Genomic DNA, 13,851 nt, shown 5'->3' with positions numbered 1-13,851 from the left:
GTGATTACATATATATATATATATGTATATATAGTATTAGAAACCCAACTACAGCAGAGTTTTAAATTGTACACCCTCAAAGAAGTGTTAATTTACTGGTGTCCCTGTATGTGACCTGTGTATGAGTTTTATCTTTCAACACTGTCACATTCCTTGACCAAGAAATTAATCTTGCTTTTTATTCCTTTCTATTATTTGGAAGTAACAAAACTCAGCCATCATCATACAGAGTTGACTAGATTATTTTAAGGGCAATTTCAACTTTTGCATTGTACTCAGTTAATATTCAATCAAACGGGGCATCTCTCAGTCACCTCAGATGTCATGTGTGTCTGCCCCCAGGCAACTGTTCCTCTGCAATCTCCACATCTTGGTGGGCAGCAAAACCATGAATTGTGTTTCCTGCGGTAGAAACCTGCTAGTCTTTACCCTTTCCTGTCCTGCAACCCTCAAATTCAATCATGACATCCCCGGCACTTCACTTGGCAAACAGCTCTTCATTTCCTGCTCACTCCTTAATTTCTTGCTCACTGGAGCACCATTCAAGTGCTGGGATCCTTATCTCAGGGCTCCTTTTTTTTTCCTTCAGTGCCTTCTCCACATGGCACTTAGGAGTTTTCAAACACTAATTTAAAGATGGCTTCAAGCCAGCCAGTAAACTGCTTTCACGACAACATCTGAGCTCTACCCACAAGCTGGCCTGTTTCACGTTCTGCTATTTTTTTACTCTCAGAGCAACAGCCTGCTTGCAGTTCCCCCACCCTCTTCATCCACTCTGTAGGTACTGACACTGGGAAAAAATACGTCTATTTGCCTTGTCCACTGCCCCCCTCGATCACTCTCACTCATATATAATAATGAGAGTCAAAACTCTAGCTAGCCCCCTAGTGAGGTGCCCTCCCCACCCATCATACCTGGTAATTATCTCTATCTTTGCAATTACTACCTCTATTACTTTTATCTTTGTGTGTGTCTTCCTCTCCCAAACGACTACGAATTCCTTGAGGGAAGATACCATATTTTATTTATTTTTGTATCTTCAGTTACATAACATACTGCAGACACTCAAATATTTGCTGAAGGAATGGATTTTGGATTTAGCTTTAACCTCTTGAGGTTAATAGAGTAAATATCTAAAACCTTAAAATTCAACACACAGGTTTGTCTTCAAGGGCCTTGTCATTATGATAATTATGCATTAGAGGTGTTAAGTATAAAAGTTAAAAGTCACAACCATAAATATTTAAGTTTAAAGTAATCACGAATACAGCCTTTCTGTAATGCGATGGCCTCCGCCACTTACTAAGATTTCAAGAAAGGAGAGCAGAAATTACATACACGTAAGTAATTTTTACAATTAAATAACAATCCTCTGTGAATATCTCCTGGAGATGCTGGTTATTATTTTATAACAAACATCCTAAGAAATGTCACATTCATTCTTACCTATCATGATACATTCCAGGGAAGTTGATTTCTTTAAAGAAAGCTTACACAACAACTTATTACCATAAAACAATTCAAACGTTCAACTAAATGAACCTTCCTGAGCTCACAAACACAGTCCTTTTGCGAGGGCAACAAACTAGGCATTATAGCATTTCAGGCTCCCAACCAAATAAAGGTATTTTATAAAACTCTAAGAGTATTTTATAAATGTGAGTTAAAAAAACAATAAACTGGATGGACAAGATGGACAAAAACCTCAGCAGCATTTCAAAAACCTCCACATTAAGTAGGCCTCTAACAAAATCTAAGTTCTAGAATAGCATTATGAAACCCAAGATTATTTTGAAAAAGTATAAAACTGAAGTAAGAAGACAGAAAAGCACAAACTCAAATTGCAGCTCGGTCTGCAAAAGGCAAAGGTAAATTGAAAGAAGCAAGTGGGAAACAAGTGGCCAGTCATCCTCACCAAGCTCTGGCCTTCCTCTGCTCAGCTTTTCTTTCACCCCATTGTTCTGATTCTTAACAGGACCCCTTATAATAAATTGTCCTAACTCGCATTCCCTAATTTACTGTACTATATGCAATGAGAGTTTTGTAGTTATTTTCTTTTTTTAACATCATGCTGCAGGAAAATGGCCTATGTCTGCCATGGAACCTGGAAGGAGGTAAGGTAGAAAGCAAGCAGAGGTGAGGGTGAATACAGCCCAGTGAAAGGGCCCCCTGGGGTCTGTCCTGCTGAACCCGCCTCCTCTTCCCCTGCTCCCTGCTCCGGGGGATAGAAGCAGCCTGGGCTTCTATAACCATGAAGAGAATGTTAAAGGTACATCAGCTTTTTAGAAACCAGCAGCAGTGGTACAAACCTCTTTAATAAACCATGTTTACCTATCAGAATTTGAAAATTCCTTCTTGCAAATAAGATGTGCAAGAACACAGTAAATATGACACAAAAGAGGTCCATCATAGAGACGTCTGCCACAATATTCAAAACGTTCCCTCGGGATAATGGTTGTGTGTGCATGCGTATGGGAGGGAGACGTTATCCCTTCTACTGTATCCCATGGTAAATATTAAGTATAGATTGGATGATGTGCAAATTTTAAGACAAACTTTCATATATGGCTATGAGAGACCACGCAGCCCAACACAAGCTAAACGGAGTATCTCTAAACCTGAAAAATTGCAAATTTTTTCTTTGGACTATATCCTTCCCCTAAATTCCAACTGCCTCTTGAAAATCTTTCCTTAATATTTCATAGGCATCTTAAACTCCTATTTTCAAATTGGAACTTATCTTCCTCCTTGAATCTGCTTCTACATCTCAGTAAACCACCGGTGTTGTGACTCCTCTTTCTCTCATACCGAACACACCCACTCATAAAGTCCTGTTGGTTCTACCTTCAAAATCGGAATACTTCCCACCGCTGTTGCTACCTTCTTCTGGTCCCAGCTGACATGCTTTCTTTCCTGGATGATCATTATAGCATCTGAGTGGTTTCACTGCTTCTGCCATTGTTCTTCTGGATTTTTCCCCAGGACAGCAGCCAATGCAATCCTTTGAGAATACAAGTCAGATGCCAGTCTTCTGGCTCGAAACCTATCATGGCTCCCCATCTCAGAGTAAAGTCAGAGCCGTCTAATGGTGAATCCTGTCATATATGATCTGTGACCTTTCTGGTCTCATCTCCTCTCATGCCCTCCCTCTCTCGTTCCCGTCTCATTTGGGTATCTTGGGACTTCTACACTGCTGCTCTCTGTAGAGTGCTTCTCTCAGACACCCAACTGCCTTGCCTCCTCCTCACACCTCCTTCGTGTTTTTTCACAAAGGCCACCTTCTCTATGGGGCTTCTCTGACCACTCAACCCTAACTGTGGGAAAAACAAAACAAAACCCTGCTCCAGAATTCCAGAGCTAATCATCTGACATAATATACATGGACTTCCTCCTTTGACAGATGTTCCAGGAAATGTAAACTTCAAAAGAGCAGATACTTTTCTTTTGCGCTCACGGCTCTATCCAGTCTTCCAAATTGTGCCTGGACAGAAGGAGGCACTCATGAAATGGCTCATAAAATAATGAATGAATCCATCTTTGGGCCACTGTTCCATTTTTCACTGTCAAAGTGAAAATTTTTTCACTCATCAGGTCTGATCCTTACTGACTCAAGTGCCTAGCACCTTGTTTGCTATACAGTGAGAATTCAATAAACTTTTTGCAAAGATTTCTTTCCTTATGGGGTCAAAACATACCCAAAACCATTAATGAGCACTAGTACTTTTTTCCTTAAAATACACAGTTTGACAGACAGCTGCTGAGAAACTGTCTTAACAGTGCCACACGTGTTTACATGACAAGAGTCTCATTGCTGATCAATTTTAAATCTGTACTTGAAGATTACCTCTTCTGAGGGGAGGGGGGAAGATTATCCAGAACATATTTTCTTTAGATTTTTCTACGCAGGCAAATAAATACCTTTCTCAATGTTTCTATCACTTGTACCATTTATCTTAAGTGTTCGTTCATATTTCGTATTTTCATATGGAAATGGAAAACATTTCCAAGTAACTAGTCCCTTAATAATTCGAGGTTGGTAAATTTGTTTTTTTAAATAACATGCAGACATGCAGACACTTCCAGAAAAAAAATAAGCTCCAAGTTGCTGGAAGAGCTGTTGGACCCTAGCTATTTTTTATAGCTTTTTAATAGAAGCCCTCTTTCAAAAGAAATCTTTCTATCAAAGTTCAAAACAGGAAATAAAAATAGTGACTCAGGCTGAAGCAGAGGAAGGAAAATAGAACTCATTTTCCAAATTACATTCCCTATGCTAGTATGCTCAACCAGTGAAAATGCATTGTGTTGTGCATTTAAGATTTGTACAATTTCCTATATGTATATCGTTCTTTAATTCTTAGAAAAGGAAATACATTTTTCAATAACATAGATCTATGAAATTCTAATGTTTGCATAAGTTTCAGGCAAGGCACAGTTGGGATCTGTTCAAATAACTATTGAGAATACATGTTAAAATTACATAATTATACACAGAGACTCGCGTTTATCTGCATCATTAATGATAAAATAGGCAGATGTGTGTCAATACGAAATAATCACTGAAAAACAACAGCTACAACTACAGCAAATACAGAGAATATTTACATAGTCGTTATGGTGTGCTATTCAAGCTTTATAACTATTTGCACGTATTAACCTATAACCTCACAACAAACTCCTGAATTAAGTACAACTATTATCCCCATTTTACAGGTAAGAACACTGAGTCCCACTGGGGATAAGGAACTCATCCAAGGTTATACCTCTAGCAATGGGCAGAGCTGGTGTTTGAACCCCAGTTGTCTAACTTCAGAGTCTGTGACTGTAACAACAGCTTCCTCCACAATATAACGTCTCTACAACCTAATGGAGGTCACATTTTTATTTTGTCCACTGAAATTATTTATTGGACTTATTAAAATTGTCACTTTTAATAAAAATTCCTTACATTCAGAGGCATATGATGGACTTCAGTTTTAATTGCTTTAGTATTTGCATGTGATGATGAAAGAAAAGGGTATTTCATAAGCTCGGCAACAATAAGCCTTAAACACCAAAACATGCCACAACATAATGCTAACTGCTTTCCATATATATGTCAATCTGTGTAATTGCGCTCACCGTTTCATGACGCTCCGAGAGGATGGTGCTACTTCCATGCAGTTATGGGAGTGAGGACAAGGATGACTGTAGGGAGCTGGATAGTATCCCTCCCACCCCTCAAATCCATGGCCAAAAGCACGTCAGCATGTGACTTATTTGACAATAGGATCTTTGCACAGGGAATCAGTTAAGGATCTCGAGATGAAATCACCCTGGATTTCGGGTGGCCTTAAATCAAATGACTGGTGTTTTTACATAGGAGGCGAGAGCCAGAGACACAGAGGAGAAGAGGACACCAAGGCTGCTGGCAGCCACCAGAAGCTAAGAGAGAGGCAGGAGATGGCTCCTGCCTGAGAGGCTTCAGAAGGAACCCATCCTACCAACACGGTGACTTCAGACGCCTGTATTCCCGAATAACTAGAGAGTAACCTCAGCCACTTCCAGTGGTTAAAGGAGCCTAGTGTGCGCTCATCGGTTATGGCAGTCCTACGAAGCTCACACAACTAGTACTTCAAGGCTCTGCAGGCCGCACAGAGCCTGGTTTCCGGGGAGCAACTGGCAATTTTGCCTGCAGCATTTGAGCCACCCCGCGGCTCTTCGCCTAGCGGGCGACAAGTCCACCTTGCAAGCAGTGACATTCAGCAGACTGCCGTGAGCGCTCTCCACCCACTGCTCAGGCTCCCTCAGACTGCACAGATTTGTTATGGTAAGCTAGCCTTCAGAATGCTCTCATTCTGAAATTTTCTTTCACCCACCTTGTTTCTAATTTCCCACTTCCTGTTGCAACACTGAGGGGCCGTAAATACTGCTTTGCAGTCAGCCGTCCGGGAGAGCTCTAAGACCTTGCTTGTCACTGTTGATCCTGTCCTGTGACTTGATGTCCTGTGACTTGATGTGAGCTATGGCTCACGGGTGACACTGATAGAACTGTTCCAGTAGCTATTTCAAAAATCTGTAGCTGGCCCCAAATCTGCAAACACTGTAAACTGTTAGTTTCTTGAAAAGATTAATGGTGTATTGATGCCACTTTCAGTCTGCTAACCTCCAAAAAGATAGAGAGGTCTTCCTGATGTGTTTTTCTTCTTCATGATCATCTATCAGCCCCAGCAGCGGCCGATTCAGGAAATGTTCTCGGTTCAGTATCCCAAAAAGCAATCTTGAGCTGGAAGTGTAGTTGCTCCATGCCTAGTGTTCTTCAACATCAGTCTATAGAGTCCTTAATCCTTCAAGGGACTTTGGCCATGGTCTTTCGACATTCCATTATGCTGCTTTTCAAAATATTTGCACAGAGCAACAGTACAATACAACCTTACATGCAAGTCTCCCATATAAACTTTGGATGCCAACTCTATATAGATAATCCCTGGAAATTAATTGGGAGAATTTAAATAAAATGCTAGTCATCAGACAACTTGGACCTTGTAGCCCCTTATCAGCAACCTGAGCTCACAGTATACTATATATATTTTTCATATATCTTGTAATTACCTTGTGAATGACCCAGTTATATTTCATCCTACCTTTTTATGTTAGAAGTGTTCATCTGAATATAAAATTTTACAAATACTGCCCTTTTAATACATATATGCAAACCTATACATGAATTATATTTTAAAAATAAATTTATCTTTTATTATATTTGGCTTGTAGTGACATTAAAACTATTCTACAATTCCTAAGTACACTTATTAGATCGGTACAGATTATCCAATTAGACCGTTGAGACCTAACTACACAGGAGTCATGAAGTAGCTTCCCAGACATAACTTGTGACTCTACCATCTAGCTGCAGAAGCATGCTACACAGGTAGGAGATACCAAATGTTTTCACTATTTCTATAGGATAATGAAAAAAAAAAAAAAGTACAACCATCCATCCACACCTCCCTTTCAGAAGAAGAGTCAACGGATAATTCAGAGTGTTACTAGCTTTTATCGGCTACTTGCTTATAATAAAATTACAACTATTAAAGTAGCAAAACAGAGGTAGGTAGTAAAGAAATATACATAGGGATGCAGTGAGTATAAGAAAAGACAACAGAACAAAAACTTAATATACCAGTGTAAACAAACGCATTCTAAAATAAAATCTAGGAGATACCATAGATCTAACCCCAAAATTAAATGTGAATATTCATGAATATATTTACCTAGATTGCCTCAATATTTCCTCATATATGTGTGAATTTATATCGTGTCTATTCAAAAATGGAATTGAGGCATACTTGTAATTATATAAAATCGTGTGATAATTCACGGTTTGTACAAGAACCTTTGATATCCTGAAATCGCGTACTAGTGAACACCTCACACGGCAGGTCTATGACTGTTTAAGTGATCTAATCAAGTAGAACATCATCTGCACATGCTACTCTATCCTACAGCTGAAAAATTCGAAGTCAGAAAAGTGCCTTAAGTTATTCTATTATAATGTGTGCTAGGTCCGCATCACAAATGCCATGGGCCGGGGCTGGGTGGCTTAAACAGCAGAAACTTCTCTTCTCACAGTTCTGGAGTCTAAGATCAAGGTGTCAGTAGCTCTGGTTTCTTCTGGAGCAAGGAGATGGCCTTGGCTTGCGATGGCCGCCTTCTTGCGGTGTCCTCACATCCCTGGTCTGTGTGCATGAGAATCCCTGGTGTCTATCTGTCCGAATTTCCTCCTCTTATAAGGAGACAATTTACACTGGATTAGGGCCTACCCTAAGAGCCTCATTTTACATAATCACCTCTTTAAACAGCTATCTCCACAATCAATCACAATTTGAGATACTAAGGATTAAGGCTTCCACATATGAAGGGCTTGGACATGGGGGACAGAATTCAGCTCCTAACAGAATATATTTTTCTGCCCTTTATTGACAATTCAATTAAAGCAATACCCTATGTGGTTGTCGTCTATCAATTATTTTATTATGAATGTCCCCTCCCATGTTCTTTCAAATGATTTCAGTGTATTGGCAGAAATATACACAAATTAGTATTTTCATAAAATTCTAATATCCTACAATTGATTTGAAATGCCAGATGAATTATTTATCTCACAAAATTGTGAGGCCCCAATCTATGACCTCCCTAACATAATGTTATTTATGTTAAGTCTGTTGCACAATGAATATTTTTATGTAGTTATAGTACACACTTAATGTCTAAAATGCAATTGAATAATTAATCCTGAATATTCAAAATATATACATCAAACTAATAAATTTTAATTGGCATTTTTAGAGGTGTATAGTATAAGAAGGTTAATGGGAGGCTTTGAAAATGCTTTCTGCTTGTTAGAGCAGATGAATTTGAAATTTCAAACACTATACATTTCCAGGTGGCAGCCACCTGGAAATGAAGTGTTCTAAGTGCTCACAGTAGGTGAATAAAAGATAAACATTTGGTATTTAGTAAGCCATTTATCATAAAATGTTGGAAAGTCATGAGGCACTGGAATTGGAGATGCATTTGAGTAGACAAATATTTGGGTCAGACCAAAGAGTTACTACCTAAGAGCAAACAGTCTTAAAATATTAGAAACAGAGAATCATTAAATCCACTCTGACAATACGCTGAAGGCGGCCCATTCTCTAGAAGCGAATTCCATCTCCAGCGGTTCCAGGAATAATCTCTAACCTACACTGAGTTCTTAGAAGGTGGTCTAAGATTTTCTGGAAAACATACGAATTTATCCTTAAGGAAAGAGTAGAGCACACTGAAACTTAGGTGAGGCTCCCCAGAACAACCAGGAAAAAAGCACCAGAGGGAAGGTGACATTTACTCTAAGCTGCTCGATGAAGGAGGGAACGAGGCAACATTCTAGGCCACAGCCGTCACTTCCCATAGATTTAACTTAGAATCTACCACATGGCTCGCTGTTGACACGCTGAAGGCTGTAAAGAGACAAGGCGAATGAGAAGGAGGAAATCAAAAGAAAGGATGCTAGGAAGGAGTTTCTCAAGTAAATAAAATTTGGGGAGGAGAGGTTATGGGTGTAGGAATTAAGAGCCACATTTGATGGCATATTGTGATCTATGCATGTGGTATGGCTGGAGATGGCCAGTACACTGTTGGATATGCAAGTGTGGAGCTTAGAAGGGAAGACTGGGGTGCAAATTTGTAAGTCATTAATGGAACGATGGTACGTAAGTCCTTGGAAACTGAAGAGATCACCTAAGGAGCTATGGGGAGAAAGGAAAAGAAGGGCTCCGTATTAGGCTAATAACACTGACAATACTTAGAGGTCGCATCAAAGAGGAGGAGGAAGTAAAGGGTCCTGAGAGTGTAAGAGGAGCCAGTTAGGGCAGGAGCCAGATGTCAGTGAGGTGAGGTCACCTGGGTCGCACCAAAACACAGAAACTAAACCTTGGACCAGCAACAAGACAAGGGTGCAGTTTCCAACACTGAGTAATCACACAACAGCTGCTTTCAAATGAAGAAGTGAGTTCCAGACTGGACTTGCATGGCATTCCTAGAATTCAGACTATCTAGGGAAGAAGAGAAATATATGGCTGAGATACGATAACCCTAAAAGAGGGTTGAAAAAAGCGACACTATAAACTTACCTTGGTTTTACTTTAATACACTCCCCAAATCCCCAGAGTTTTGTCATATTTTCTACTCATTAATAAAATACCAAGTTAATAATGAAGCAGGTTATTGTGAAATAATCAATAAAACCTTCACATATTAGAGTCCATTAACTTCAACTGTTTAGACAAGAGAACAATGTATTCAACCCTTCAAAGACCAGGAAAAAAAAGAAAGAAAGAAATATTGCAATGGTATATAGAAATACAATAATGACCCAAAATATTTTCACTGAAATACAACAGAAAAGCTGTAAGCCATTATCTCTTAGAAAAGAAGCAGCCCTAATGAAGTAGATATTTGAAAATTGTCATACAGGCAAGCTCATTAGTTGCAATGAAAGATCCCCCTGCTGATCCACGAGGACTTAATGGCCAGGATTTTGTTATGTCTCAAAAACAAAGGTACTTTTTAATACATGTGATAGCTCACTGAGGAGATTTCAAATATGGAAACTTTTAAATGATGATATATAATATAAAAGCACTGAAAATTTCCAAAGCAAACATAGACTTACTTCGTCCAAAACTACTACATTCATTCCTCTAAAATCTCGTTCATTAATAAGGTAATAGAATCACATGAAGAAATCGTGCTCAACAATCACCTACACTATATAAAAAAAATCTATATCCGTCTATATCCATATATATCTATCTATATCTCAGTGATGGCTTTTCTATTTCAAATATCTAGTTGGCTGCTCCCGGTGAAACACATTTGTGCTATCTGCTGACTTATACACATATGCATGCCTCCGCTATAACAGATGGAAATGAAAAACCTCCAAGGCCCGAGAATGCCCCAGTAGAAACATTAAAAAAGAAAACAAACAGAAGTATCTAATTACCAAGTTACTACTCTACAAGCCCTTATCAAAGTTAGTTTTCAAAAGCAAAATAATAAAATATTTATACAGAATTTTAAGTACAATCAAGTGAGTCAAATGGTATTTTAGAAACTTAATTTAGAGCACAACTGCTGGACAATAAATTCTACACTAAAACGTACATCTGAAAGAGAATGTTCCAGCTCACTGTTCAGTTTTAGAACAGGAGGAAAAGATGGTGAAATGGTCATGAATGCAAACTGTTATCATCATAAGATGACTGCACAGATTTAATTCTTCCCAAAGACCTAATGTTGATATAAGCTATTACTCTACTCAGCTATCTTTTCTCCAGAAAAAGAAAACTCTATAAAGTTCAAGGCATTATGTACAACTTTTTCATCTACTATTCTTTTACTTATCATGCTCATCATTCATTACTTTAAATTTTCCCACTTTCAATTCTCTTTTGGCCCGTTTACTTAAATTTTATTCCCAAATTTCAGAAATCTCATTTTAGAGAAGTTACCTTCCCTGAATTAATGAATCAATCACTTAAAAGCTATTTTGACTATCATTGAGTTATTTTTAATGCTTTTTTTTCTGTGCACTTTGTCCTATGTCATTGTTCAATATAAGAAAATAATTTAATTATTTTCCATTAAAACACTTATATCCATATATTCCATTAAATTCCATTAAAACACTTATACCCATATATACAGTCATTACTTTCTTATACCAACGACATTCTTAGGTAGTACTAGGGCAAATTAACTAATTCCAACATCATTACAACAATAGTATGCAAGAGCAAAAAGTAAAGTAAAAAGCTTATTTTTGGTCTTAAAAATCCAGACTTATTATTTCTAACTCTCCCCCACCCTCCCACCACCTCAGCAGGCTATATGAGATCAGTACTTCGAAGAAACATACATCTCAGAAAAAACCGTCAAGAACATCTCATCCAATCACATTGCCACTCTGAAGATACACTGCTACAATCCTCATTTTATGGAAGAAACAAAGGGAGTAGAAAATGACAAAGGTGATTTTTTTTTTTTAAAGAAGGAATATTCACTAAAATGGGGGGGATGAAGTATTCTTAAGTTGACAAATTCCAACTTTAGGAAGACAATAACAAACAACACAAAAATAGTCTGACATTTCTAATGATCAGTTTTCAACACAATGACAATACAGATTCCCACCGTTTCAAATGAGTTGTCTTCCAAGAAGTATGTATGTACACAGATACTCATAGAAATGTGTATCCATAAATTGGTTGTTGGAGCAAGTAAAATTTTTTCCATAGAATAGGTTATATAAATAAAAACTGGATGCTTCAGGTGGTCAAAAATTGCATTTAAACCGTATTATAACCAACTATTAATAACAGGTCCTATCCTATCCTGACCCTTTGCAACCTGATCTAAATCCAGTAGGGACAGAAGCAGGTGAGGTATCTGGGTATTAGAAAGGACTGGAAGGAATTTCCAGCAGTTTGGTCTCTACTCGGACAAAGGATGCAGTCTCTACCTTCAGTGTGGATGGAGACAGATCTAGAACTTCGGCTAACTGGGGACATTGATTACTGGGGCTTGGCCCAGACACAACGATTGTCCCCAAGTGAAGGATCCTGGCTCAAGTGAGCGTCACCATGGCAACGGTGGAGGCAGCTGAGTGGCAGAGGGTGGGGCCGGCAAGTATTCATAAGGTTTCAACTACACAACAACGTATGTTTTATATTTTTATAAATATATTTAAAATACTGTGGCAAAGTAGCAAATATGTTCAAATAAAAGGCATTATTTTCCATCTATATGTACTAATTGAAGACCCAGAGCGGTGAAATGTTTTCTATAAAAGCACAAACCTTTACTGGCTTTGTCCAAATGTTCCAAATCATCCACAAAATTCAGGATATCAGGGTACTTTTCTTCACATACTTCCACCAGAAAATGAAGTAGTGTTGTTTTCTGATCAGCAGATTTCGTGTCCTTTAGCTAGATAGGACAAGAGGGAGCAAAAACAGTCAAAAATATTTTGATAATCTGCCTACTTACCTGATGTTAATACTATATTCTGTAGGTAAGAGGTAAATGAATTGTAAAATTAGTTAATTCTATTTTTGAATTGCAAACGTTTAAGTACCTGAAAAGCTACTCTTTAAGTATTGTTGTTTTAAGTCATAAACATTTTTTTTTAAAGATTTTATTTATTTATGTGACAGAGAGACAGCCAGTGAGAGAGGGAACACAAGCAGGGGAGTGGGAGAGGAAGAAGCAGGCTCCCAGTAAAGGAGCCTGATGTGGGGCTCGATCCAGGAACGCCGGGATCACACCCTGAGCCGAAGGCAGATGCTTAACGACTGCGCCACCCAGGCGCCCCTTAAGTCATTAACATTTGTTGAAAAGAAAGTATAAGCTTAATCCAATCTACTATGCAACATTTTATGGGAAAAAAATACATGATAAACACTTAGGAGAACAGAATAACCTGAAACTCTACATAATAATGGTATTTAAAACAACCCCAGGCTTTCATTCCTTTTTTTAAATTTATTTTTAATTTGGCACATATTTATGGACTGCCTACTAGATGCTGTAGGAATTGGAGGTGCAACAGCAAATAAGACACAGAGTTGTTCCGCAAGAAGCTATTTGGGGGGGAAATACACGCAAACACACGTACATTTACCTTGGTGTGACCAACAGTATAGTAAAAATAATAACAAAGAATGCCTCAGAGGACAGGGCCTCTGGACTGAACACTGCGAGACAGGAAGTTGTATGGGATTAGGGAAGGCAAGAAGAAAATTCATAAGTGCCGTACCATGAGCAGATGGAGCAGTATTTGAAAAAGGCCACACTTGTGGAAGAAGACACATTTGAGGAGTCTGAGTGACTCGGAAAATGAAGTGTGTGTGGAAGAGGACAATAGAGAGAGTAGAAAGGTATAAAGCTGGGAAGATAGGAAAAGACCAGAAAACAGGGGGAAAGGTATGCCATGCAGCAGAAAGAAGATTTCGATCCCTAAGAACTGGGAGTCTAAAGTGGGTAAGAGATGATAAGATCTACGGTTTAGAAAGCTCCCTCTAGCTCTGTGTGGATGAAAGACAAAAAGCAAGGGAAAGAACAGACGCAGGGAAAGTAACTTAAAAACCTGTAACAACAATCCAGGCAGGGAAAGACAAGGGCCTGAGCCAGGACACTGCGCTGGGGATGGAGATAATGGGACAGAGGGGCCATGGAGACCCAGGAGGTGCCATTAATTGAAGTAAAGGGAAAGACAGAGAAACAGAGTTGGGTGGGGTACGCTGTGCAAAGAGACTGGTTTCAGTTTTG

The 13,851-nt window shown here is 38.7% G+C and overlaps 1 protein-coding gene across 3 annotated transcripts in view; it reads right to left on the bottom strand.

Annotated features, from left to right (window-relative positions):
* DIAPH3 (diaphanous related formin 3) overlaps window positions 1-13,851 on the bottom strand; it is a 474,831-nt gene that overhangs the window by 187,927 nt on the left and 273,053 nt on the right. For all 3 annotated transcript variants that reach the window (XR_008957915.1, XR_008957918.1, XM_057308188.1), the window contains one exon: window positions 12,381-12,510. Coding sequence is in view for 1 of the 3 variants with exons in the window: in XM_057308188.1 (XP_057164171.1) it covers window positions 12,381-12,510 (130 nt within the window). In the remaining 2 variants the exon portion in view is untranslated. The remainder of the gene's footprint in view (window positions 1-12,380; window positions 12,511-13,851) is intronic.

The sequence above is a fragment of the Ursus arctos genome, unplaced genomic scaffold, assembly GCF_023065955.2.
Source record: "Ursus arctos isolate Adak ecotype North America unplaced genomic scaffold, UrsArc2.0 scaffold_10, whole genome shotgun sequence".
Lineage (NCBI taxonomy): Eukaryota > Metazoa > Chordata > Mammalia > Carnivora > Ursidae > Ursus > Ursus arctos.
Note: the sequence above shows the minus strand (reverse complement) of the source record. Positions and strands in the feature narration are given on the sequence as shown.